At 46.0% G+C, this 26,855-nt stretch overlaps 3 protein-coding genes across 11 annotated transcripts in view; 1 reads left to right on the plus strand and 2 right to left on the minus strand.

Moving 5' to 3' along the window:
* Positions 1-5,492, plus strand: part of LOC114602681 (aldo-keto reductase 1B-like) — a 36,869-nt gene extending 31,377 nt beyond the window's left edge. For both annotated transcript variants that reach the window (XM_028741192.2, XM_028741191.2), the window contains exons 8-10: positions 1,869-1,952; positions 3,124-3,212; positions 4,928-5,492. In XM_028741192.2, the coding sequence (XP_028597025.1) occupies positions 1,869-1,952; positions 3,124-3,212; positions 4,928-4,970 (216 nt within the window). In that variant the 3' untranslated portion in view covers positions 4,971-5,492. The remainder of the gene's footprint in view (positions 1-1,868; positions 1,953-3,123; positions 3,213-4,927) is intronic.
* A 2,145-nt stretch (positions 5,493-7,637) lies between these two features.
* On the minus strand, positions 7,638-18,229 carry C7H2orf42 (chromosome 7 C2orf42 homolog). Of its 4 annotated transcripts, none has more exons than XM_028741190.2 (9): positions 18,075-18,229; positions 13,588-14,422; positions 13,181-13,291; positions 12,680-12,781; positions 11,685-11,789; positions 10,452-10,559; positions 9,221-9,321; positions 8,441-8,603; positions 7,638-8,265 (listed from the first exon to the last, which is right to left on the minus strand). In XM_028741190.2, exons 2-9 carry the CDS (start codon positions 14,408-14,410, stop codon positions 8,057-8,059), a joined length of 1,722 nt encoding a protein of 573 aa, XP_028597023.2. In that variant the 5' UTR covers positions 14,411-14,422; positions 18,075-18,229; the 3' UTR covers positions 7,638-8,056. The 4 variants fall into 4 exon arrangements, with proteins under 4 accessions (XP_028597023.2, XP_028597021.2, XP_028597022.2 ...); XM_028741188.2 differs by having other exon boundaries at positions 18,063-18,228; XM_028741189.2 differs by lacking the exon at positions 18,075-18,229 and adding an exon at positions 17,538-17,984.
* Positions 18,230-19,858: 1,629 nt separating this feature from the next.
* Positions 19,859-26,855, minus strand: part of TIA1 (TIA1 cytotoxic granule associated RNA binding protein) — a 25,508-nt gene continuing 18,511 nt past the window's right edge. For 3 of the 5 annotated variants that reach the window (XM_028741184.2, XM_028741182.2, XM_028741186.2), the window contains 6 exons: positions 26,135-26,243; positions 25,643-25,738; positions 25,469-25,553; positions 24,673-24,796; positions 23,273-23,415; positions 19,859-22,807 (listed from right to left, as the gene is read on the minus strand). In XM_028741184.2, the coding sequence (XP_028597017.1) occupies positions 22,660-22,807; positions 23,273-23,415; positions 24,673-24,796; positions 25,469-25,553; positions 25,643-25,738; positions 26,135-26,243 (705 nt within the window). In that variant the 3' untranslated portion in view covers positions 19,859-22,659. The remainder of the gene's footprint in view (positions 22,808-23,272; positions 23,416-24,672; positions 24,797-25,468; positions 25,554-25,642; positions 25,739-26,134; positions 26,244-26,855) is intronic. The other 2 variants (XM_028741185.2, XM_028741183.2) reach the window with 1 other exon arrangement.

Below are 26,855 nucleotides of genomic sequence, written 5' to 3' on the forward strand. Positions count from 1 at the left end.
AGGCAAGCTGACATTGCATAATCAGGATGTTGTTGCCCTTTGTGGAATACCACTGCCCTGACTAGGCAATTTCAACCAGTCCTTGCCTTGATAAGCTGTAACTTCCAAGGAAAGGAGATCGCCTCTTGGTTTCCCAAAGTCAAAGCCTTGCTTATCTGAGATGGTTCAAATCGCTGAAAGCTATTGTCGGCTGAGTTAACATCCAGTCTCCTTCGTTCAGCATGTGACTGATTACATTTAAAAGAGTCGTATGGTAGAGATAATGGAAGCAAAAGTGTCGTGAATACATGAGTCCACAAGGTTTACTGAACAAAATAGCTGTTTTTTTTATCATGGTTCTTATTGCATGTGCAGTTTTTCTTGAGCTACTTCTAGGGCTTCACGTGAGTTAGAAACAACAATTAAAAAATCCACTAAAACATTTTTAAAAACAGAACAAAACACCATAATGTTTTAGAATGTCTCTTCCGGAATGGTCTCCTAAGAAAGAGCTTCAGGACCTTGGTCAGGCTCTGACTTTGGTGGATCTCTAGAAGGCCCCTTCCTAAACAACCTCTCTTTGTGCCTTTGCTCTCTGAAGTCAGTGCAGGGGCAAAGAACGACCTTTGTTGTTGGTCTAAGGATTGGGGAGGGACTATAGACTCAGAGATATAGCTGCAAATAAAACATTTTAAGTGTGCTTTAAGTGAAATATACAGTGTGACACTGGATGGCGATGACGAGCCTTAGGGGAAATTCAATGTATTTTTAAAAACACTTTAAAAAAAAAAAAAGCATTTTCAGACCATTTTTTGTATGTGTGTAGATTTCACACATGAAGAAGCTCCCATGTTCAGTCCCTGACACTTCAGTTAAAAGCTCTGATGGCAAAACTGGGAAAGACCTTGGAGAACTCTGTGGGCAAAGCAGATGGTATTGGGCTACATCATCTCATCTGATCCTGTATATAAAACAGCTCCGAATATTCACAAGGATGCACCAGGGCACAGAAGCTGTAGCACTAAGATAGGAAGGGGATGGTAGATTCTTACATGGAAGCTGAATTGACTGGCACTGCAAAACTGCTACTTGCAGTTTCTCGGGGACATGAGTAAGAATCTCTTCCAGGTGGCCAGGTGGTGGGGGAAGCTTTTTCTACAACTGACAAAGGAAGATAAGCAAAGCTGCCTTTCACAGAGTCAGACCACTGCTCCATCTAGCTCGGTACAGTGGTACCTCAGGTTACAGGCGCTTCAGGTTACAGACTCCGCTAACCCAGAAATAGTACCTCAGGTTAAGAACTTTGCGTCAGAATGAGAACAGTAATCGTGCGATGGCAGCGGGAGGCCCCATTAGCTAAAGTGGTGCTTCAGGTTAAGAACAGACCTCCAGAACGAATTAAGTTCTTAACCAGAGGTAGCACTGTAGTGGCAACACTGGCCAGCAGTATCCAGGCAGAGGTATCTCTCAGCCGTACCCAGAGAGGCCAGGGATTGTACCTGCTGAGACAGCGACTGCTTCTATTCATGCATCACTAACAATATCCATGGACGTATGCTGGCAGGCTATATTATTATTACCGATAATATTTATTTCTAACCACCTTCCTTTTCTGTTTAAAAACACACACATGAAGTGCTTACAGCGAAGGCACAGTAAAAATATTTGCAAGGCCTTTGTGGTGGCTGCAGTGTTGACAGTGGAGGGGGCACTGACCGTCCCCTGGGTGAGGGCAGCTGGTTCAAGGCAATCTGGGTTGGTGGTCCTGGCTCTTGGAAGAGGCAGGTGTCCAAGTTTGTGATGATGGATGTTGCCAGTTCCCGGACACAGCAAGTACATGGAGAGTCCAAATGATGACCGGTCTCTACTTATCGCCAATGTCTCCACAGATTCTTATCCGCTTCAACATTCAGAGTGGCATTGCTACTATCCCAAAAAGCCAGACACCTGCTCACATCATCGATAATTCAAAGGTAAAGTAGACGTCAAGCTCTTTCTGCTAACACCTTTATATGCTGCAAGATGCTGCAGACTGGAGGCTTAAAGGGCCGAAGTTTAGGATGCTACTTGAAGTATGAATAGTGTTGCTGTTAAGGGGCGAGTAAGCCCATAGATGGGATGCGGGTGGCTCTGTGGGTAAAACCTCAGCACCTAGGACTTGCCGATCGAATGGTCGGCGGTTCGAATCCCCGCGGCGGGGTGCGCTCCCGTCGTTCGTCCCAGCGCCTGCCAACCTAGCAGTTCGAAAGCACCCCCGGGTGCAAGTAGATAAATAGGGACCACTTACCAGCGGGAAGGTAAACGGCGTTCCGTGTGCTGCGCTGGCTCGCCAGATGCAGCTTGTCACGCTGGCCACGTGACCCGGAAGTGTCTGCGGACAGCGCTGGCTCCCGGCCTCTAGAGTGAGATGAGCGCACAACCCTAGAGTCTGGCAAGACTGGCCCGTATGGGCAGGGGTACCTTTACCTTTACCTTTAAGCCCATAGATATCAAAGCTCTTCTTTTGAAAAAGTGTACTTGATTATTTAAATATTTGTTCCTTTGAACTATTAAGCACTGAGATTTTAAATTCGCATGAAAATAAATATAAAAATGCAGCATTAAGCTAGATCTTGAAATGCCATGATCCATAATTCAACTCTCTTGTATTCCGAGCAGATAAACTGGAAATTAATGGACATGGCTAAGTTAGGTCCATTAATTTTAGTGGAAATTACTTAGATGGTTATCACCCAAAAAGACCAGTATCACAGTTAAACAATATCAACTTAAAATGGCCAATTATTTTTTATTACAAAAGGGAGGGAGGGGTTCACCTTTGTAACCTCAGCCAAATGGAAGGCCAAATACTGAGTTTTCAATGAGTTTTGGATCATGGGTTGTGAAAGTCTCTTATAACCCCACATAATTTGCCTCCCTCTGACACTGGTGTCAAAAGGTAGTTGGGGTGCATGAGAAAGATGTTTTTAAAAAATCCATTAATATCTTTGCTACCAACTTGAAAGTAAGGGGGTTTAAATTTTCTGTCTTGGGTATCAGGCCTCAGATCCTTTGGGATTTTCTCCTTTTCAAAGACTGCACCTACTTGCACAGTGCCAAGCCAAGTAACTCCAAGCAAAAGTCATTGCTTCTCTTCTTTTATAGGTTTTTGATTTCCGACTGACGGATGAAGAAATGAAAAAGCTGGAATCGCTGCACTGTGGGGCACGGGCTGTGGCCTGGGACATCTTAGGGTGAGTCTGTGCGCTGAAAACATTGGACACTTTAGGGTGTGCAACACGTAATTATTTTACAGTGGTGCCCCGCAAGACGGATGCCTCGCAAGACGAAAAACTCGCTAGACGAAAGGGTTTTCCGTTTTTTGAGTCGTTCTGCAAGACGAATTTCCCTATGGGCTTGCTTCGCAAGACGAAACGTCTTGCGAGTTCTTGCGAGTTTGTTTCCTTTTTCTTAAAGCCGCTAAGCCGTTAATAGCTGCTAAGCCGCTAAGCCGTTAATAGCCGCTAAGCCGCTAAGCCGTTAATAGCCGCTAAGCCGTTAATAGCCGTGCTTCGCAAGACGAAAAAACCGCAAGACGAAGAGACTCGCGGAACGGATTAATTTCGTCTTGTGAGGCACCACTGTATTGCCTTATATCTCACCTTTTTCTTAAAGATGCTCAAAGTATCTTTAATCCCCATTTAATCCCCACAACAACCCTGTGAGGTACGTTAAGCTGAGAGACAGTGACTGGCACGTGGTCACTTATGGCCGAGTGGGGATTTGAACCATCGTCTCCCAGGTCCTAGTCCAACGCTCTAACCACTACACCACACTGGCTTCCAAGCACAACGTGGAGAGCAAAGGTGCTGTCTAGGACGGATGGAACACCCACATTGGCCTCTGTTTGACCTGTAAATAGGGGAAATGAGGCTTTCCTGAGCTCTCTCCGGCTCAGTTTCCCTCTGTAGGACAATTGTCATGAGGTTGCTGACAGTCAGATTGGCCAATGAAGATGGGCCACAGCTCCTTAGCGATAAACCTACCCACTGCATTCAACAGATTTGCCAGAGCTAGCAACTCAAGTCTTCAGTGGCCTCATGTAATGCCAAGGGCAACCGCAGCTGGTAAAGACTAGGCTTGACCTCTGAACTCACATACGGGTGGCCAACTTTTTGGGTGAGCGTTCTGCAACTCAAAACCACAGGAGGCACCACTAACTTTGTTGGGTGCTTTGCATAAATTTTGTACCTCGCTTGATTGTTAAAAAAAACACACCAAAAACCTCGAAGTGGTTTACAAAAGAGAGAAAACCAAAAAATTATCAGTAACAACAACAACTCCTTAAAACATTCATAAGATAAAACCAGCAATAACCCAAAAACAGATTAGACAAGGCTAACCAGACATGTAGAATGTTGCTGTGCGTTTTAAACAAAAATGTTTCTATCAGGCGCCGAAAAGAGCACAGCCAAGGTGCCTGCCTGATAGCAATGGGCAGGGAGTTCCAGAGGGTAGATGCTGCCACACTTAACTTTAGCATCTTCACGCAGACACGAAGCTTTGTAAGCATTGTTTATATTTGGAAACAGCTGTATGTGGTCGGAACGACCAGCGTTTTTTTGTTGTTTTTGTTTTGGAATCATAATAATAATTTATTATTTGTACCCCGTCCATCTGGCTGGGTATCCCCAGCCACTCTGGGCGGCTTCCAACAAAGGATTAAAAATAGTACATTAAAACATCAAACATTAAAAACATCTCTAAACAGGGCTGTCTTCAGATGTCTTCTAAAAGTCAGATAGTTGTTTATTTCCTTGACATCTGATGGGAGGGCGTTCCACAGGGTCACTGCCACTACCAAGAAGGTCCTCTGCCTGGAAGAACGACCAGCGTTCACAGCAAAGCTTTTAGGCAGAGGATGCTGCAGGGCTGTCAGTGATTTAAGGAGTGTTGCTTTTCCTTGCAGGATGGGGACGCACAAGCACTACCCTTTTACCAAGGATGAGTGATTCTGCAAGCAACAGCGCTCACCCCTCCCAGGCTTCAAGGCATGGAAATAATGGAGATGGCTTCTGCATTTTGCATCTAACCAAAGCGAGTTGATTCTGCTCTCCCAAGGCTGACTGCTCCTTGTCCTCCCTGTGTCTCATGGGGCATAAGTGAAATGAGGACGAGTGGTTTGTCTGCAGTGAGATCTGGTGCTTCTGCTTCTGCTGGGCTTGACCCTGCCCCACTGGCAGAGGAAGGGGGGAAGGGGGTGCGACAGGTGCGGCCTGCCCTAGGTGTCATCCCTGAGGGGGGTGACATCACCGTGCCACCCCCCTGGGAGTCTAGCCCCACCTCTGCCCTGCCCCACATGTTGGAGTTTAAATGCTTGACTTTATATGCACGCTCAGCTTTCTGCATCGCACCTGCAGTTTGAAAAGTTCTGTATGCTTGGGGTGAGGGAGAATGTTAAGTGTGTTCCATTTTCCCCACTCTGAAAGTTCACTGAATGAAAAAAATAAAAATATTTTCCCATAGTACGATTACACGAGTCTCATGACTTATTTGCAACTTCCCTTTATTTCTGATTTGTAATTTGTTAAGTTGTGGGTGAACATATCAGACGACACAGCGATTCTTCAAACAGCTCTTGTTTATTCAGAGGCCAGAACAGAACTGAACTGAAGGGTTTAGTCAGCCTGCTTATATAGAGCTCCAGTACCACGTAACTGTAACAATTTTCTAAAACTATCCGATCACTGAACATCACTTTCGATCCCTTATTTGCATAACTACAGTATCCCCCTGCTGGCCCAGGGTGAGAACTTCAGTACATAACATAATGTACTGAATTATTTGACTTTTCATGTCAAAGTGCAAGTAGATAAATAGGTACCGCTCCAGCGGGAAGGTAAACAGCGTTTCCGTGCGCTGCTCTGGTTCACCAGAAGCAGCTTAGTCCTGCTGGCCACATGACCCGGAAGCTGTATGCCGGCTCCCTCGGCCAATAAAGCGAGATGAGCTCCACAACCCCAGAGTCGGTCACAACTGGACCTAATGGTCAGGGGTCCCTTTACCTTTATTTGTAGAGTTTTGAGATTTAACTTGAAGCTAAAGCAGGTATGATTGCTGTGGACTGAGTCTCGGACCCTTTACAGAACTTGTAGCCAACGCCTCAGTCTAAAAGGCATTATTCGGAAGGACTGCCTTCCATATAGCGGAAGCTGCAGCCACAAGCATAAACGTCAAGGCATAGGAGCAGAACTGTTACCTCGGTATTCCACACATCCAGCAGGGCTTTGACCATTTATGCAGCCAAGGACCAATCCTGAGCTGGGAAAAGGGGCTGTGGTCATATGTTCATTTAAATAGTGTAAATGGCAGGGTTAGAGGTGCCTGTTCAACAGCAAGTTTGAAACCATGCTCTTTTCTGTACTGCGCTGGGACAAGCAATCCTTTGTGAGGAAGTAATGAAGAAGAATTGCAGCCTTTGCTTCTCCCCGTCCTTTTATCAAAGGCAGCCTGGGATGTTGAGTGTACCTCCAACTGCAGCCTTTGTGGTTCCTGCTTAGGGCAACACTGCCTCCTAGTGTTGCTAAGCAGTACTTGGAGTTTGCTTACAGTGGACCCCAGTCCAAACAGCAGGGGATGGATGGCCTGTTACAAACCAAGGTCTGCTGCTGCCAGAAATAGCCCCTGGGCCAAGTTCAGTGTTCGAAACTCACATTGTTCTAGGCACATTTTGCAACAGGGAATTTAATTAGCATGAGCAATTTGAGCTCTGGGCGCAGAACTGTGCGTAACATTTCGGATTTAAACTGCAGAGTGGAAGGAGGACCTGTTTTCTGCCTCCCTACTTCCAGCTACTCTCTGAAGACAGGAGAAGAGACCCTCTTAAGAATATTAGGGGTGGGCAGGTGAAGGACCAGACCATGTGAAAAATGAACGTAATGTTTTAGCTGCAGTTCATTCCTTTTCAGCTTTGTATATAAAAAAAGAGCAGCTAGACATTCCATTGTTACACTCATAACCTAGGTTTAAGGTGCCAATTAGCTGCTAGCTTTCCTATCTCAGTTTCTAACACTGGTCAAGTTCTTCCCTCTCCTCTCCCTAACATTTAATGCCATCGTGTCATCTATTTTCCTATCAATTTGCTTCACAACATTGAATGGTCTAAGATCATTTGTACTAGAGAAATGGGAAGCAGGGGACTTTCCCCGGGGCTGGTGTTGATGTCTCTGGGAAGCTGCAATTCTGCCTGATATCTTTTGAAATGCCACTGGTTGCTCACGGTGCAGTGTGTGCTTAAATCATGTCCATGCCATGAGTAAGACTTAGTGCTCTACTTTGCCTCGATCCTGCTTGGTGTCTCTGTTCAAGTGCTGAAGAATGCAGTGCTATCATCTGCAAACTCCACACATCCTTTGTCCACAAAGAAGTCTGAATTTGGTTCCTGATGCACAGACCAGCTGACGCATTCAACCTGTGCAAAGTCAGTTCACTTGCAGGAGTTTGCAGTAATCGCACAGGTAATTACGGGATACAGACCCCAACAAGCCAGAAATTCCAGCCTCAGTTTTGCTTTTGTGTTTTTTGAAAGTACACTCAAGGGGTGACTCAAAGCAGGAACTGTGTGAATGGGAGAAGGCTCAAGCTTGATGGTGTTTATCTGAGAGACTGAACTCAAAACATTGGTTCAATTTAGTTTATTGTAGAAATATATTGCAAAATATGCCAGTAAGGGGATAGTAATTAGCCAAGGCAGCCCAGCACCTGGACATTCTGCTCCACCCTCACCTGTAATCTGTCAACTGTGCAAAATAGGGTGGCGGAAAAAACCAGCAATCATAGGTGAGTCTCAGAGTAGAAGTGGAGAGCGCATGAATTAATTTTGTCCCAAGAAGCGACTGGAAATGCTGTTTGAAAGGAAAGAGGCAGAAGTTTCTAGTGCAGCTGCTTAAAAAGAAGTGGGCCATTTGTAGTGAAGCCCCGCTGCATTCCGGCTCCTGGCGCGTTCCCCAGTCAAATGGCTAACTGATACCCGCAAAGGCTGACCAGCTATAGGGCAGGGGTTGTGCAAACCAAGCTGTGCAAGAACTGCATGATGAGTTCAAGGGAAGGTGATGGTGGCGAGAGGCATAAGCTCCAGCGTCTGTTCAAGGGAAGTGCGCTGCTCCTGGTAGTCGGTGGTGTGACCATTTCTGTAGTGGCCATATTCAAACTTAATCCTCAGTTCACCAATTTTCGACTGGGGGAGGATATCTGGAATCCACTCAATGATGAAAGGCGTCGGTTCCTTCTGATCAGGGGATGTGTTGCCTGGAAGGAAGCCAGAAAGAGGAGCACTTTGGACCTTCTTTCCCCATTGTGTGTGGGGAAAAAAACAAGTTTATCCAAGAGGAGGGTTGGATTCGCTTCCAACTCTACAAATCTGTGAGCTGGTGGGAAAAGAAGGCTCCTTTGAGGTGCAAAGGGATCAACTTATACACCTTACCGACTTTCAGGAAGGTTTTCAACTCCAGAGGCCGGAGGACTGGCTGCTTCTCCAAGCGCCCGTAAGTGTCTGGGATGCTCTCCACCTCAACTTTGGGGCACTTAAAGGGCTCATAGGTGCCATCCTGGTTCTGGATGAAGCTGCGTGTTATTTTCAGAGGCATCTGGGAAGAGGAGTTGGGAATGGGAGATGAAAACACAGGATTTATGAACAGGAAAATGAGAGCGGCATCCCCTTGCAAGAGGCCCTTTGTAAGCCCAGAGTTTGATCCTCACCCTGCAGAAACCAGGATGCCAAAGTTCTGGGAGTTGAGTAAGAATCTAAAAAAAGCCTCGCTGGATCAGGCCAGTGGCCCATCTAGTCCAACACTCTGTTCTCACAGTGGCCAACCAGATGCCCGCGGAACCTTGCAAGCAGGATTTGAGCACAAAAACTCCCCTCCTGTAGTTTCCAGCAATTGGTATTGGGAAGCATTGCTGCCTCCGACTGTGGAGGCAGAGTTGAGCCATCAGGGCTAGCAGCCCCCAGGAGTCCTCCCCTCCATGAATTTCTCTAACCCTCTCCCAAAATCATCACAACAGTAGATCATAAGAGAATTATTCTAGGAAGCTCATTCTAACCCCCGGAGGCCAGTTCCCCAAACTTTTAATCCCAGGATGCAACATAAAATGTTATGCCTAGCGCTGGCCCTTGCTCCCCAACCCCCCAATGAATGCCCTCCCATCTTTTCACATAACAGAGAAAAACCGTAGACAAGAGGAGCAAAGGGGGGGGTCTTACCTCAAGGGTATCAAAGATCTGTTTGACTTGCAAGATGTTTGTGATGTGCCACGTATATTTGGAAAAGGTGCCCAGCGGCAAAGCATCTTTCCGGACAAAAGCTGGAAAGGAACAAGCCCATCAAGGTGGTGTGATGGCGGCCACATTCCTCCTCCTGTGGCCAACTCCAATGGCAGAGGGAGCCAACACGGCACCCTCAAGCTGCTGCTCCCTACAATTCCCATCACTCCTGACCTTTGGCCATGCGGGCCGAGAGTGATGGAAGGTGGCGTCCAACAACACCCGGAGGGCACCTGTTGGCTATCCCTGTCACATGGTGTTGAGAAAGGAGACGAAATGTGATCTCAAGGGAGTCACAGAAACAGATGTTCCCACTGTTTATAGAATTTTAGAGCTGGAAAGAGACCTAAAGTAGGCTTCCTCAACCTCAGCCCTCCAGATGTTTTGAGACTACAATTCCCATCATCCCTGACCACTGGTCCTGCTAGCTAGGGATCATGGGAGTTGTAGGCCAAAAACATCTGGAGGGCCCAGGTTGACGAAGCCTGACCTAAAGGGTCATCTAGTCTAAGCCCCTGCAAGGCAGGAATCACAGCTAAAGAATCCCTGACAGGTGGCCATCTGACCTCTGCTCAGAAACCTCCAGTGAAAGAGAGTCTATCAGCTTCCTAGTGAGTCAGTCTCACTGTCTAACAACTAGAAAGTTCTTCCTAATGTTTAGTCAGAATCTTGTTATTGGAATCCATTAGTTCTGGTCCTCTCCTCTGGAACAGCAAAAAACAACCACCTGGCTCCATCTTCCATGGGACAGTCCTCCACATATTTGAAGATGGCTCTCATATCACCCCCTCAGCCTTGCCTTCTCCAGGCTAAACATCCCCAACTCCCTCACAAGGCCTGGTTTCCAAACCCCTGGTCCTCTTGGTCCCCTTCCTCTGCACACCTTCCAGCTGGTCAATATCCTTCTTAAACTGTGGTGCCCAGAACTGGACACAGGACTCCAGGTGGGGTCTGACCAAGGCAGAATAGAGCAGTACTATCACTTCCCTTGATCTACTTCTGCTGCAGCAGCATAGAACAGTATTAGCTTCTGTTGCTGCTGCATCACACTGCTGACTCATGTTAAGCTTTCTTATGCCTCAATACAGCCTTTCTATTACAAGTCAGCATCAATGTGCAGCTAATATCCCAAGTGGCTTCCCACAGAAAAGATGCTCTAAAGGTTGAGTACCTGTGGTCGAATTTGGCATCCGCTTCTTGATGCTCCCAACAGAAATCCTCTGCTGGAGAGCCTCAAAGAAAGCCTGGGGGATGTGGAACACCAGTGGCTCTGGTTTGCCTGGGTAAAAACATGCACAAATGAAGAAATGATTTTGAGAGGAACAACATAATAATGTTTAGACATTTCAACAAGGACCAAGGCTCAAGCTGGATCATAAAAAAAGGAAGGGGAAAACTCTTGAAATAATTCACAAAGATAACCAGAGAGGAGGTTGGATGTGAAAGAGAGAAAAAACTTCACAGCTATGGGATACCTATGTAGGATTTCCTCTGGGTGAATATTTTGTGGGCAGCCAGGGAACAGACGGAGACTGGTGTGTGTGAGAGAGACGAGAGAGACCAACCATCCCAAACGTCTGATATATGGGGCAGTTTTTATCAGTTAGTCCAATTCTCTTCTATGCTCAAACACTTACATATATATTTTATTGACTGGCTCCTAGAGTTAGCAGGCATTCTGCTTGCAACTGCCCAGGTGAAGTGATGGGAAGTCCTGGCCAAAGCAAGGAGTTCTGCTTTGTACATAAAGAATGCATGAATGGTTGCTTGGGGATGGACAAGCCATCTCCTTGCTGCAGTGCCGGTCCTGCGCCTGTAAAGGCTGGGAGATTAGGCAGGCTGATTTGCATTAAGTGTACACAATTCTTGAATGAAGCACTAGAACTGGCCATTTTGATGTTTTTGACATCCTTCTTTGGTACTCCTGCACCCAACCACTCCCACAAGTCCTCTTTTGGGTCTGCAGTTCACAACAGCACTACGTTCAGCTGAGAACCAGGAGTGCCACTATAGATTGAGTTTGTGACTCCAGAAAGCAGTATAGGAGTACAGGAGGAGACGGCAGAAGGTTCTTGATTGGCTCCAGTCAATCAACCTTGTCTAGATTTGGTTTCTGCTGCTGCCAGTTTATTTGTGCCCTGTGTGTAAATTAAACATAGTGAGAGGGCTTCTCTGCCAGTTTCATTTAGCCATAAATGCTCTCTCTCTCTTTCCCCCTAAGAAATTAACAGTGTCGAGTGCAACCTGACACCAATCATGTCAGTACCATCTGAGTGCTACTGGAGAATAGCCTTACGCAGACAAAAGCCACTTACACAAGACACTGCAGGGTATTCCATCCGATGACCCTCTTATAATATGAACAAGGATTCAAGGGATAAAGGTGAGGTCAGAGGAGACTTACCGTCAAACTGGTAATGCATGGCTTGGTGGATGCGTTCAGTGACACTGGCCAACCACTCTTGGAAGGACAAGGTTACTTGTGATTCATCAAGCAGCTGACTGCAAGCTAAGGAAAAGGAAAACTCTTAACCTAAGAACATCAGGCCAATGGCCACCTAGTCCAGCCTCCTGGCTCACAGTGGCCAACCAGGTGCCTCTTTTGGGAAACCTGCAAGCAGGACCTGAACCACAGCTGCCAACTTTTCCCTTTCCTTGCGAGGAATGCTATTCAGAATAAGGGAATTTCCCTTAAAAAAGGGGAAACGTTGACAGCTATGACCTGAACACAACAGCACTCTCCCCTCCAATTGGAGAACAGCCTCTGCTAAAGGCCTCGTAAAGAAGCACAAATTCAGGAACAAAGGGAGAAAAAAACAAAGAGGAAGGTACGTTTGGCAAATCCTCATTGTGATCAACTCCCACCCGGAAATCTATGTCCCCACTGTGGAAGGATGTGCAGATCCAGAATTGGCCTCCACAGCCATTTACAGACACACCCCTAAGACTGTGTTCATGGAAGACAATCTTACTCGGTCACAAGTACTCACCAAGAGACAATCTAAAAATATGTGAATGACACAAAAGGAAAAAGGGATGGAGAGGAGAAAAGAAAACAAGCAAACACAGGCACTCAACTATTAATGTTACAAAGTTCTTATAATGGCCAGCTTTCACTTTAGGATGCTCAGAATCTTAAGAGAGACAAGGTCAGTGCTGAGGTTTCACATCTTTAATTTCTTATATTAATTTCTTTCCTCATGGAGAGGGAAGGGAGTGTAATACAGTTCCCCAGACATGCATATAAGGCAGGAAGACCAAAAAGCTGAAGGAACTAAAGAAGACAGCTGGAAAGTAGAGTGTAGGCTGAGCAAAACTGGCCTTTTGTGGAAAACCCTCTCAGTCCATTTCTGCTTTGCGTTCCTTGCAGCTTGCCGAGCCGGCAGAAAGAAAACTCACCTTGCCTTTTCAGTGAAGCAACCGTTGGCTTTTTCAATCCACTTTTGCGCAGGTTTGTGTTTGCCACGTCTTGAGACAAGAGGGGGCTACTTGCTTGTGTGCCTTAAAAGTAAAAGTTGAAACAGCTTTAGAATGAGTAGCACTGGGAAAGCGAAGATGGTGCCTGCCAGATGTTGTTGAACTACAACTCCCATCAGTCCCAGCTGACATAGCTAACGGTCCAGTCAGGGCGATGAGAGTTGTAGTCCACAATGTCTGGAGGATATTGCATTGGTGACCCCAGAATAGGACATTTAAAATGCTTCCCATGGCTCTCTTCTAATTGTGGAAGTATGTCTCCAAGCCACACAGGACTCAATGAAGGCTCTAGCACTATAACAAGTGCTGCTAGTAGCTATGATGATCCCCGAAAGGCAAACTCTGCACTATGGGTGCAGGTAAGAGTCATCCGTATCAAAGTGGAACATGTAACACAAACAAGTCAAAAATTAATATTCTCACCCATTCCTTCCTCTTTTTTCCTCTTTTTTGCCTTGGAGGCAGCAGCCTCTCCAGAGCTCAAAGCGGATTCAGGCTGACAGAGAAGCTGGGCTCCTACTGTTGACTTCAGACCTGGAGTTGCAGGAGAGAAGAGGTTGAAGGTTTGAGTCTTCACTCTGTGTTTCTCCTCGTAAAATGTGAGCTTAAATCCGGTGAGCTCCCTTTGCTTCTAAGCCTGCCTACAGGGACTGTCAGTGGTATTCCCAGGGTGAGCTGCAGGGGCCCAGCCCTTCCAAAGTATTCCAGCCTGCACACCCACACACCCCACACACAGGCATGGCAGGGGATTCTTTCTTTCATGCACTTGGCCTGAGCTGTCTGCTGACCACATCCTTTCAGCCTCACTCATGTTCTCTGACCTTACCCACCGCTGGAATCATAGCTGAGGAAATCTGCAAACTCCTGGGCCAAGAGATCATCGCTGGCAAAGGCACAGAGGCAGGCAAAGAAGTGATTGCATTTCTGGCTTGCCTCTTCCTTAGCAGAAGCTGCCTTGCTGGACTTCAGCGACTGGCAGGAGCAGAGGAAGCGGTGTTCCGCCCTGCTCTTGTGGCCAGCCTTGTGGGAGAAGGAGATGTGGAGGTAACCCAAGCTATGCTTCTGGCTGGCTTTGCACTTCACCACTAGGATGTTCTTGGTAATCCTCTGAACTAGGGGCCCTGTGGACTCCGTGGCCAACTGCCATAAGGTTTGCTTCGTCTCAGCAGAGGCCTGCAACGAGTTCAAGACTGAGCTTTTCAGGGGCAACGGGGTGGCCTCTGCCTGGCAGTTCACAGCCAGTTTAATGTGCTGGCACTGGTTTTCCACCACCCCTTGTGCAGCCGCCTTCAAACACGATGGGACGTAGCAGCGCCCAGAGCTGAGCTGTGTGATGATGGTCCCGTCTACTGTCTGGATGGTGGTCTCCGAAACTCCCAGCTCCACAAAGCACCGGTACTCTGGCCCCCTGTCCCTCTGCCGCACTGAATAGACCTGTAGATCAGAGCCAGTGTTGATTTTGACCGCGTCGACACCGGTCTGCTTCCGGGTGCCATAGCGGAAGATGGTGCCGCAAGTCTTGTTCTTGCAGCTCAGCCCACGGGTGCCGTTGTAGGTGCCGCACCGGGGGCATTTCCTGATGCCTCTCAGGGTAGCTTTCCCCAAGTCTGATAAGAAAGCTGGGACTTTACTCCTGGCAGGGTTTGATTCCATCCTTCAGGCAGCCTGGACAAAAGGAAGGCACAAAGAAACAAGAATTCTGATCAATTGGAATGCCTCGCTCCAAGTGCATCAAGCAAAGGTGCTCTGTAGGGGCTTTCAGAGGCAAACATGATGTCAGAGATGATCTACCTGTTTGTTGTTGTTGCTAAAAAGAAGCTGCAAGGGGGTCAGTTTTGAGCAGCTGTGCAGGAAGCACAAAAAAGAACTGCTGTTAGCTATGGACAGACAGAATCATATAGACATCATAGCTCCCTGTATATTCACATCTCAGCAGCAGATAGAACTACAGAATGTGTGTGTGTGCGCGCGCATGCGTGTCGGGGGACAGGTTAGCCCCTCCACCGCAGTATGAGCTAACACACTGCTTTCAGCAAAAATAATAAAATGCTTCTGAGATGTCAGGTCTCATTTGTCCCTCAGGTGCACCTGACCTTTTCAACCTTATGAAACACACACAGCTTGGTTCATCTTGTCTTCATTTTCCCTATATGCCCTTTTAAATCCGGAGTGATAAGTATGGCATTGGAAGCATTGCCATTAAAGAAGCAAAGGACCCCTATTAACATCCAAACTCCGTTCAAAACACTAATCAGTTCAGACATTCATTTTCCAGGTTGCTAACCTTAGGTGACCTTTCCTGCAAGGAGGATCAGATTAAGCAGAACTGCTCCAAGACTTAGGCATCTCAGTCCAGTTCCACTTGGTGGGCCACATTATCAATCAACAACAAAAAAGTGTGTATGTGGAGAGGTATCTGTACTGTGCAAATCAAAGCCTCAGTTTCCCACCTCCTAAAATGGGAGGAAGGAACTTTCCTTACAGGACTGCAGAATGAACAAAGTGACTTAAATAAATAAATTAGGTGCAGTGAGGCTGTTGGACTCCTGACTCCCAACAACTGCATCCAGCGTGGCAGCAGGTCAAGAATGATAAGAGCTCTCCTCCAGCAACACCTGGGGGGGGCGGGGCGCACCATGTCGGCTGTCCCTGATGCACGGCATCGAACATACCAATCCCCACTCCTGCTTCCCCCAAAGTCCAATGGAACATCATTAACCAGTGCTGTTGAGTCCAATGTCCAGCTATCCATGTTGAAAGTAATGTAATCTGTTAGGTGCCTGTTTTACATGACCCCAGAACTGAGGATGGACCAAGAAGTGGTGGGATCTAGTGATGCCATGAATCATTCTCAAGATTCTGGCAAGAACTTGGACCATCAGCCCAGTGGTGTCACAATGAAGCGTTTTCTGGGAAGGAACCTCTGCTGTGATGTTCCAGTGAGGTCATAAAGGGGATAAGATGCATGCGAAATGTGCATCTTGCCACTAGCCCTTGCATTCTCAGATTGAGTGAGAGGAATCCTGGGAAGCCACAAATATTGGGACTCACTGCTGCTGCTGCTGCTGGAAGGCAAATATTGATTTGGGGACTGCTCTCTCTCTCTCCCGATCTCTGTCAATAGTGGAGGAGGAAAGGACTGATCAGATTCTGCCTAGGTCAAGGTCCAGTGGGCAGGCAGGCAGGCCCTTTTCCCACTTAGAAGCATCACCCCCCCACATCCCCAGGTGCATCATCGCTTCCAGCCTACTTTTGGCTCTAAGGGATGCCTTGCATTTCAGATTATTCACGACACATCTCAAACTATAAACAAATGCAGAATTATGAAAATAAACAAAATAAACAAAACTAATTAATACAAAAGGTGAATTCAAGGAGGAGGCAATCATTTAATTATTTTCTTTGTATCTCACCTTTTTTTTCTAAGGAGCTCAAGGTGGCATATATGGTTTCCCCTCTCCTCATTAATGCCCACAACAACCCTGAGAGGTAGGTTAGACTGAGAGGCAATGACTGGTCCTAGGTCATGCCAAGTGAGCTTCCTGAGAGAGTGGGAATCTCCAAGATCCTAGTCAGCACAGAGGGCTGGATGGAAAGCCCCTAATTCTCGATCCCTAAGCCACACCAATCTTGAGCTACAGCACTGAAAAACTGCAAAATGCTCACCCTACCTGATATGAGCCACTAGGAGGTCTTAGAATGTGGCTGTAGATTTGCTGTCTCAATCCCCTCAAGGATTGCTCTGCCCTGCCCCAGTATCTGCCAGGACTCATAAATATTCATTTTTCCTCCCCCCATTCCATGGTTCCAAGAAGTCTTCCTAGTTCATGAACTATTCCACAGCCCATCAAGTTGTCTGGTCGCCTGCCAGCCAAGTGATCATTAAAATGAGAGAGTTCAGAGCTAGGAGAGTGGCAGTTTTGTTTTTTTAAATCTTTTGCCCACCCTTCCTCCAGGCACCAGGGAGCAGCACACACAGTTCTCCTCTTACCTATTTTATTCTCAGAACAATCTTATGAGGTGGGCTACATTGAGAGAGAACAACTGGCCAAAGTCACCCAGGCTGAAGTCCTAACCTGGTCACCACCAGATGTTTTGGACTACAACTCCCAGCAATGGAAGCTTAGCCATATGATTCTGGGGCTAATGGAAGTTGTACTGCAAACGATCTCTAAGACACCAGGTTGCGGAATGGTCTCTAACCACTACCTAGCAGTCTCCAATGTACAGGTTCAAACCAATTCACATATTTTGTTGTGAAACTTGCAAAGGTTTCCACCTCTTTAGCCACCCAGTAAGTCATCACATAGCGTTGCTTTGTAAGTAGTACTCCTGAAACAAGCAGCAAACCAGAAAGCAGTGATTCAGGCATTTTTAAGAACATAAGAAGAGTCCGCTGGAAGCCGCCCAGAGTGGCTGGGGCAACCCAGTCAGATGGGCAGGGTACAAACAATAAAATCACCATCATTATTGTTGTTATTATCATCATCAGGCCAATGGCGCATCCAGTTCAGCACCCTGCTCTCCCAGTGGCCAGCCAGATGCTTGTGGGAATCTGCGCTGAGCAGGATCCGAGCCCAAGAGCAGCCCTCTTCCCTCCTGTGGTCTCCAGCAACGGGTACGCATTGTTGCCTTCCGCGGCAGCAGCAGAGCAGAGCCAGCCTGGCAAATCGGGGCAGCGGCTTCCTGCCCTCTCGCCGCCGTGTGCAGCCCCCCAGCAGGCGGGGGCAGCAGCTTCCGTGTGGCCGCTGCTGCCTCCCCAGGGGCGAAGGACACTCACTTGGACAGAGACCGGGCAGGGAGGGAGGGAGGCGAGGAAGCATTCGTTCCCTTCACAAAGGGAAGGCGCTCTGCGCGCTCAGGGGCACGTGGCCCGTGCCAGCTTCTTCAGGGAGGCAGGAGAAAGCACTCTGCCCATGTTCAGAGGCACCCTGCCTCCTCAGAAGCCAGATTGCGTTTTGAGAAGCAGAGAGGCGGCCCCACGGCGGGGCATCCCTCCTGCCCGCTTGGACGTGCAGCTCAGCCGGCCCGAGAAGCGTCCATCCTCCGACCCCGCGCTTGACACCTTCCGCATGGCGTCACCAGCAGCAGCTGCGCGACGTGCGGCGATGACGTCACGGGCCGGCAGCGGCCGCGCCCCCTCCTCGGTCGCATGGCAACCGCGGGCGGGGCGGGAGAGGTGAGGCCTAGGCCGGAGAGTCTCCCTCCAGCCCGCCCAACGTCACTTCCTGCCGCTCCCTCCGCAGCGGGCGCGCGGCAGGACCCTTCCCCTTCCCGCCGAGGCCCCCGCCGCGTCGCCTTTTACCTGGGCTTTTACCTCCTCAGCCTCGGGCCCCAGCCGGGCGGGCGGCCGGCGGAGGAAGTCGGCGAGCGGCCTCCGCTATGGCTCCTTACAAACGGCTCGCGGGTCCCGTCTGTAAGAGCGGCTCCCATTGGCGCAGCGGAGGCGCCGCTGGCTCGCGAAGCACGACGGGAAACGCAGTCCTGTTGTCTCCCAGGGTCGCGGAAGTCCCGCGCGGTGCTCCCCTTATGTAAAAGGACCCGAGAGCTCTAGGGGAAAGGATGGGGGGGAGGGGGGTATGAGGCGGAGGCGTCAGGGCTGCGCTTTATTCCTTACAGGCGTAGCACGAAACTGCACCTACCTGGCTTTTGGGGCGGCGTGGGCTTTGCAACGGTCTCGCCTAGTTTACTTAATGTTCTTTCGTGTTAAGAATGCACTTGAACCGCGGCTTGATTGCCCCCTTGCGAATCCCTCGCAGGCGTGAGCCCTTGCACGCCTTTAAAGGACGGCTCTCTCCGTTTTCTCCCTTTGAGGCTGGGTGACTAGCACCGAGGCAGGATGTCAAACAAGCTTGAGGAACCTACTTACTAAAGTGGCAATTGTTGTTTTGTCGTGTCTCTTTGTGACCCCCTGGACCAGAGCACGCCAGGCACTCCTGTCTTCCATTGCCTCCCGCAGTTTGGTCAAACTCATGCTGGTAGCTTCGAGAACACTGTCCAACCATCTCGTCCTCTGTCGTCCCCTTCTCCTTGTGCCCTCCATCTTTCCCAACATCAGGGTCTTTTCCAGGGAGTCTTCTCTTCTCATGAGGTGGCCGAAGTACTGGAGCCTCAGCTTCAGGATCTGTCCTTCCAGTGAGCACGCAGGGCCGATTTCCTTCAGAGTGGAGAGGTTTGATCTTCTTGCAGCCCATGGGACTCTCAAGAGTCTCCCCCAGCACCAGAATTCAAAAGCATCCATTCTTCGGTGATCAGCCTTCTTTATGGTTCAGCTCTCACTTCCATACATCACTACTGGGAAAACCAGAGCTTGAACTATACGGACCTTTGTCGTAAAAAAAAAAAGTGGTAATACCACTCCCCATAAAGTGAAGCTTGGCGGCAACTGCAAAGCCTCAAGAGTTAAATTTATTGAGAGGAAATGAGCAATAGCTGCATGGGTTGCTGGAGGAAGTGAAGGCTTCTATTCAGGATGTAGCCTTCTTTGGGTCTAGGTTCTGAAGTTTCCAGGAGGCTGCACGCCAGAAATACCCCTTAGGAAAGGCTCCAGAGAATATGAGCCTTTGGTTGGTTGGAGCTGCTTCTATTTCATAATATGCCACAACTCCCCATTTTCTATGAAGTGGTTGATGATGAGTCACCTCTCTGAAAAATATGACCTTATTACATTTGCACATGATGGTCAGCAAACAAAGCAATGTGTCACTGAAGAGTTCACCCAGGGTTGGAAAAACACAACCTGTCCAGTGTGAAGTAAAGATGCTGCAATCAAAAACCAAAGGAGTTATGGGTTTGGACATTCACCTCTATGCCTGGTGAGAGATGCTCAAGGAAGAATTGCAGGCAAGTGCCAAATGCCCACTCTTTATTTCTTAACACACATAAGAGAGGTGGTGAAATAAGGTCTCAACAGCCCTTCAATTGATTAGGGTGGCTACCCAAGACACTGGTTGCTCTTGCTAAGGCCGCCTTCAGAGTCACATCACCCAAGAGAAAAAGGCTGGCAGGTAATTTAGACTTGGCAACTCAAGAGACCTTTTCCAGTTCCACTTTTCTCCCAAACCTGTGCTAGAATATCTGAACAGTAAAGTAAACAAAAGGTTAAGGATGAAATACGCAAGCTCACATCTTTTATTAACATCTTAATGGCTTTCAAAAGTCACGGCTTCTGGAGTGAAGTTCTTGAACTTCTAAACACAAGTATCAAAATACATTAGTTCAAACGAAGCTTTCAATGTTCATACAGAGACAAAAATGGGCTGCTACTTTTAAAAACAAAATAACCCAAAAACAATACCCCAGGCAGCTTTATCCTCCTTTGTTATCTGTATGGGGCATTACTCTCGTTTACATTTACCGTATTTTAAGAAGACTCCCTTTTAAAACTGAAAGGCTGCTTAAACTAAAAACAAGAAGGAAAAGGGCAATAGTGAGAGAAAGAAATAGGCTCAAATGCTTCACCCACATTTTTTTGTAGGACCACTGGAGAAGTTACAGCAGAAGAGGCTGACACTTGGTAAGCAACTAGTTTTTAATGTGGCTTATGTAGCAGAAGTGACCTCCAGAAAAGTATGAAAAATCCTAGTCAGAAGTAGCTTAGCAGTAACAATTGTATAACTGGAAGGGCCTCATCCATTCATTTTTCTCAAAGCATTTCTAAGTCTGAGGAACTTTAGAATTTTAAGCCTTTAATTATGCTTAACAAAAACAACCTGAAATTCATGTCTTTCCTGGGTTCCCAAATGGAGAGTAGGGGAAAAGCAACCAGCACTGACATAATACTAAAAGCCTTGTTTGTGTGTTTTTTAAACTAGGTAACAGTATCTCAGACAGTTCTAGTGACAGGAATTTTATTTAAGACAACTAAACCTGGGCAGTTCTATTGCTGAAAATACACACATAGAAATTCCAGTGCGGCACCAAACTCACCTCAAACCTATTCCTGTCCTCTTTTGAAAGAATTGTACAGGCAGAGGTGGTAAAAATAATTTTAAAGATATGTTTATGCAAGTTTAAAAGGCAGCAAGGAGGCAGAAATAAGAGTGGTCTATGAGTTAAAGCTGTCTTTTCAGTATACTTCACCTTTTTAAACATATGGGGGGCCAGACCCTGCTTTCAGGGGAAAAACTGGTTTTTGATTGTTGTTTTTTACAGCCAGGTTTCACTGAACTCCAGCCATCTGGTTCTGCTTCCTTTACAGAATTCCAGTTGTTAAACAGAGTCAGGGACAAGAGTTTCTCAAGAGTCACCATAAGTTTTCTTTTGTCTTTTCCTCTACCCCCTCCCACTGCAAATTATATTCGTAGCAAACTTTCAAATTTTAGAACACCATTCACACCCAGCAAATCATGGAACACTCCCCAAAGGTGAGGGGTTGAAATCAAGACAAATAGGATTTTTAACATCTCCAAAGCCAACCCTCTATCATAGGGTCACTTATTTCCATAAAACACATTTGTCATAGGACACTCCATATATCATAAACTCAATAATCCCTTGATACATTGCTCCACTACAACCAATGCAGAATAAAAAGCATACACCTCCATGGGTCCAGACATTAACTGGGATAAATAAATATTACACCTAGGGGTAGCTTTCTTTTTTGCACTCTCTGAAGGCTAAGTCAAGGAGGTAGGATAGCAAGGTTTTTTTTGGCCTCTGAACAATTAAAAATGCTTAATCCAGCTGGTCCTTCAGGCTTAACCGGAGCATTCCTCATACTCCTGGCCTGATCCGCACAATGCTACAAGTAATCAGAGCTCTACCTGTACATGCTAAATCAAGTCAAATTTACTCCACTTGAGTAAGAAGTTGCTAAGACCAATGTATTCTCTACATATTTGAAAAATGAGAGCATGACTGGTGTATTCAAAATCTAATAATGTATTTGATATTCACATGCAAAAAACCAAAGTTTAGAATCATACTCGTTAAGTCACATAGACCTCTCTGCCTTTTACCCTTTCAAAGAAGGAGACATACAAAAGCTGACCAACTTTTGTGAAAAATATTAATTTGCTAAAATAGTTTACATGGTATAGGATACATGTAAATGTAAAAACTGAGAGATTTAGAAAAGCTGGTTCATTAGAATGTGTCACATTTTTAATAATATCTGAAACTGGGTTGAAGTTCATCGGTGAAGATCTTTGCACAAACCCAACAGGGATTTCCCAGGCACCTTCTCACGTCTAACAACAGGAAGAGTTGGATCCGTTGGAGAGCTCTGAACAACTACTGCTGCCAACCACCACTTCCCACCGCCACCCCCATTTAATAATTTAACAGCTGACAGTAAGGCAAAAATCACTTTTTGAAAAATGTCTAGATACAAAATAATGTAAACCAATAAGTTATATTTGAAACCCCAGTATAACAAAAGTGAGGAGATGGGACACTTTATACAATAGGCTCTCTTTAGAACAGAATTGTGCACAAGCTGAAGATCACAATAAACCTTCAGAACTCACACAGTTTTGGCGTGTTTTGTTTTTGTACAACTTTTCATATACATTTTCAGTCATACTAGGAATGCAACTAGAACTGCACACTACTTCAGTGGAAAAAAGTTTGATATTGTGCAATATTCTGCCCCAATCTAAAAGTGGCAGAAATCCCTGCATTAGTTGTGTTTCAAACAAGGATCTTAAGAAACACATCTCAAAAGAGGAAAAGAAGGCAAAAGTTGGCAGATATCCAGCATCTAGTATTTCCTGTGTGTGTGTTTTAAAAAAAATGTGGACAACATAGTTTCATGATTAAAAATAAATACTGTTTTCTGACTTTTGCACTGACTTGATTGGATAGGTTTTTTTTAAGTAAACAAAGGGTTTTACAATGCTCCATATATAGCCTCAAAGCCACCAGTTGTTCTATTCCAGAGTCTTTCTCTGTTCCTCTCACTGTGTTTCAAAACCTGCCATTCGATATCCAGTTTGACTAGTTAGAACGCTTCCATTTTGCCCCTGGGGTGGGGGCGGCGGCGGTGGGGGCGGGGGCGGCACACCATAATTTGCACCCATCCATGCTGCAGAAGACTGTGTCTGACTGAATGAAAAAGGAAATGAAATAAAGCTTAGAAAGTTTACACAGACATAATGAACTGGAATCAAGACAACAGTGAATGTCAAACCCAATAGTTTATCACTTTATCCACCACCACTAGTCCAGGCCCACAAAATTAAACCACACAGGGTGCCTTCAGAAATTCATTCCCGCTTTCTGCACCAAATAAACAATGTACAAAATAATTTCCAAGATATATGAAGATAGATTAGTTTGAGTGACCGCTGACTTATATCATTCTACACACATCAATGTGGATCAAAAGGGTCTATATTTTGCTTAGAAAGGACACAGAACTGCAAGTCCAATGGCCTGTTTCAGAATTCAACATAATATGGTCCAGATGAGAAGTTTCAGAATTAAAGCCTTGTTTCATGACTGTGCAGTTATATTCGTTCTGAAAAAGATTCCTTGGCACAGAGCCTGTACAAAACAGCAAACACTTACTTGAATCCCTGATTCCATGCTTGTCCATACATTCCATACGCAGGGACCTGCCAGCCATTAGGCATGTACTGGCCAATCTGCTGCGCATTTCCATACCACTGACCCCACTGCCCATACGGCGGTGGGTATCCCACTTGATTCTGCTGAAAAAATTCAAATTAAACAAAGTTAGTACATTGGTACAGGGAAGACACACGAAGGTGGATGGTTTTCAGTGACACTGACACATGCCCCTTTGCCTTTTGCATCCTAAAGCTCATGTTATCACAAACACAGAAATGTTTTAGTTCGTACAACAAAGCTCATTCCAAAGACTCGTATGGACTGTATTTCACAACATTAAATAATTAAATCATACCATGTTGGGGAGCTGAAGAATTTGTTATATATGAAACTCAACTGTAGGAGTCAGTCAGACCAGTGGTACATCAGTGGCACATCTGCTCTGACATTGGCCTCAGGCAGAGCCAGTGTCAGAGGTAACAGAAAATAAACTGGGGATCTTACAGATGCAAAATATGTTCTCTACCATTAACTTCTGGCCCTCTTATGGGAAAACAATTGTAAGAAAGCTAAACAGCTAAATTTTCAGGCAGCGCAGTTAAACTGTGGAACTCGCTCCTGCAGGAGGTAGCGATGGCCATCAATTTGAACAGCTTTAAAAGAGGATTAGACAAATTCATTGAGTAGGTGCCTATCGATGGCCACTAGCCCTGGTGGCTATGCTTTGCTTCCTACAGTTCTGAATACCAGTTGCTGGAAACCACAGGAGGGGAAAGGGCTCCTGTGCTCAAATCCTGTTTCCTGGTTTCCCATATGCATCTGGGTGGCCACTTTGAGAAGAGGATGCTGGACTGGATGGGCCACGGACCTGATCTAGCAAGCTCTTATTATGCCATCATAACTTCTGCTGCCCACAAAAATACATTTATAACTCTAGCTTGTGCTTGGGTATCTCTGCAGCACAAGCAGGGGCTTGGACCACAAAAGCTAAATTAGGTAACTGAGGCACCAAGATTCTCCCACTTATTTCTATACAGCATGCCACCTCCACTCCCCATTTTCCAAAAAAAACCCCAAGTTTGTGGCAGTGCTATAGCAACAGTACACACACCTTAGGATGTGTTGCTAGGTCTGTTATACTTTTATTCCAAGAGTTCCACAGCAAAGAGAGCACAATAACTGAAGAAAGATCAACACATTATCTAATGACCTTTTACACCTCCAGCCCCTATCATTTGTGTATGTTTTACAGTTGGATCCCATGTTAAGCAACATGTGGGAAATGATGCATATAAATGAAATGAACAACCAGTAACTATTTACAATGAAGAAATCTACCAGAACAGAATTATTTTTGGGGGGAGGGGGGAAAAACCCCTTTTTTGGCAGACGCTTACCTGTTGGATTGGATTTATCATATCTGGTGTTTCTTTGCCCCAGTAACATTTCACAACATGTCCTTCTATAGTTGTGCCATTGACTGAAACAATTGCATGTGCAGCGCTTTCATGAGAATTGAACCTGTAACCATTTGAGAAAATTAATCAATACTACAAAATCCCATCAAACAACCAAGTAATACAAATCCCTCTCACCAAAAATCCATCCAACAATTCATTTCAAGGGATAATCTATCCAATATTGCAAGCCCACCGTATGTAGATCCTTCACAATGTATGACATATGCACAAGGCCATGGGGGGCACATCTTCGGGGAGGAAGGGCAGGATATAAATTCAACAGGTAAATAAGTCAAGAAACCTGTGAGGGCTCCAGGGAAAATTGCAGGCCTGATACACTGGGCTGCTCAGCAATCATGGCATAGCAGGAGCAAGGCTTTTGTCTTTGTGCAAGACAATGCCTTCCAGAAAGAGAATGAAGGTGGCGACCATCAGCCGCCCCTCCATTAAGCCGCTGTATTAGGAGTCAGAATACTGAGAAAAGAACACCTGAGTAGCAGCTGTGATGTCAAAATCAGGTGCAAAACACCCAACAGCCCCAAGACACGCAAATGAAAGTTTTATGTGAATGATTGCAGGTTCCTGTTTCTTAGAAATAATCAACATGAAGGACAGGACACTGGAAGGAGGACACTTTAAGTCACAGTTTCAAAAAGGGATTGCAATACTTTAAACTGTACACTGTGGCATGGGCTTGCTAAAAAACACACAGGAAAGACGAACAGCATCATACCGTACAAAGGAGTATCCTTTATCTGGGAAGACCCGAATTTCCATTATTTGCCCAAATGGAGAAAATGTCTGGCGCATCAGCTGTTCTGCAAATCAGAAGACAGAAATAAGGATGTCAGGATATGGAGTTAGGGACAAGTTCCGAAGGCTACTAAAAACTCATGAAGTGCCATACCTGTTAGCCCTGAAGTAACACCTCCACAGTACACTGTGCAGTTGCTTGGACTGGACTGATTCACAACATCATCATAGGATAGTTGTTTGGCGTTTGCTGTTTGGGGGGGAAAAGTTTACACAAGTCTCTAATTTGCCCACAAATAAAAAACCCAAACATTTGTAGAAAGAATTGGCTGTCCATTCCCCGCAACTACCATGGCTTATGTTTTGCAATATATAATTACTGTTTCAATTTACAGCCACATTCTGCCCCAAAGGCATACAATTCTATGTGGCCAGGGCTCCTGTCCCATAACAATTTACAATCGAAACCTGCTTGTAAGGTGTTCCACCGAAACAAAATTCTATTCAGAGCATCAAACTCACCACCTAATGGGAGGCAGCACATCAATTAAATATATTGGCTAGCCCTAGACTGTCAGTTCTAAAAGCTTATTCTAGGCTGGAGAGGAAATATCCCCATGTGTGTTTTGGAAGCTAAAATACTCACACTCATATGTACTCTTTGGAGCTGGAGGTTTACGTGTTGCCCAGTTTGTCCTGATTTGTCTTCCACCAAGCCACTGTCCCCCCATCTGCTGAATCGCGTTTTCTGCATCCTACAGAGAAAGCAAAACACTTTCAGAAAGCAGCTCTGTAAGAAAGAAAACTACTAACAATGCTAATTTATAGAAAAATATTTGTTTCAATTACAGAATCACTTTACCACACAAAGGCTGCAAAAGCATCAGATCAACAATTATATGTGGTCTCTTTAAATTTGCAAAAAAAAAAAAAAAATACACACAAAAAAAAACCTCCGAATACAAAGGCAGCTTACAAAAGGCTGTTCTGTGAATAGCCCTTTTGTCCATAAATTTTCTCCAGATGCTCTAAGTACTTCATTATGCAAATGAATGCTAAATGGCAATTGAAAATAGAGACAAAAGGTGCCTCCAACAACCAGAAAAATCGGCTGGATCTGAAGTTTTATTCAGTGTGGATCCATTGTAGTGAAGTAACCTAAGTCAGTGCCATTTTAATATAAAAAATATCAACTTGCAGGTATAAAGATATGAAGCTCTATCATTCACAGGTAATCAGCTATCAAATTCTGAAAGACTACAATTAGACTCCCAACCCAAATAGTACTCATTGTGTGAATTTTCCTATTGTGCTCCAAGAACCTGCAGCTCCATGCATAGCCATGGCCATTTAGGGCCAAATTACAC

The sequence above is a fragment of the Podarcis muralis genome, chromosome 7 (genome assembly GCF_964188315.1).
Source record: "Podarcis muralis chromosome 7, rPodMur119.hap1.1, whole genome shotgun sequence".
Taxonomy (NCBI): domain Eukaryota; kingdom Metazoa; phylum Chordata; class Lepidosauria; order Squamata; family Lacertidae; genus Podarcis; species Podarcis muralis.

What these genes read in the sequence shown, in the direction of transcription:
- C7H2orf42 (XM_028741190.2), bottom strand. Translation starts at nt 14,410, where the DNA reads ATGGAATCAAACCCTGCCAGGAGTAAAGTCCCAGCTTTCTTATCAGAC. An exon ending in CCTCAGCTATGATTCCAGCG is followed by an intron (nt 13,292 to 13,587) that starts GTGGGTAAGGTC and finishes CTGCAACTCCAG; the next exon opens with GTCTGAAGTCAACAGTAGGA. An exon ending in GAAAACCTTCCTGAAAGTCG is followed by an intron (nt 8,266 to 8,440) that starts GTAAGGTGTATA and finishes GCTTCCTTCCAG; the next exon opens with GCAACACATCCCCTGATCAG.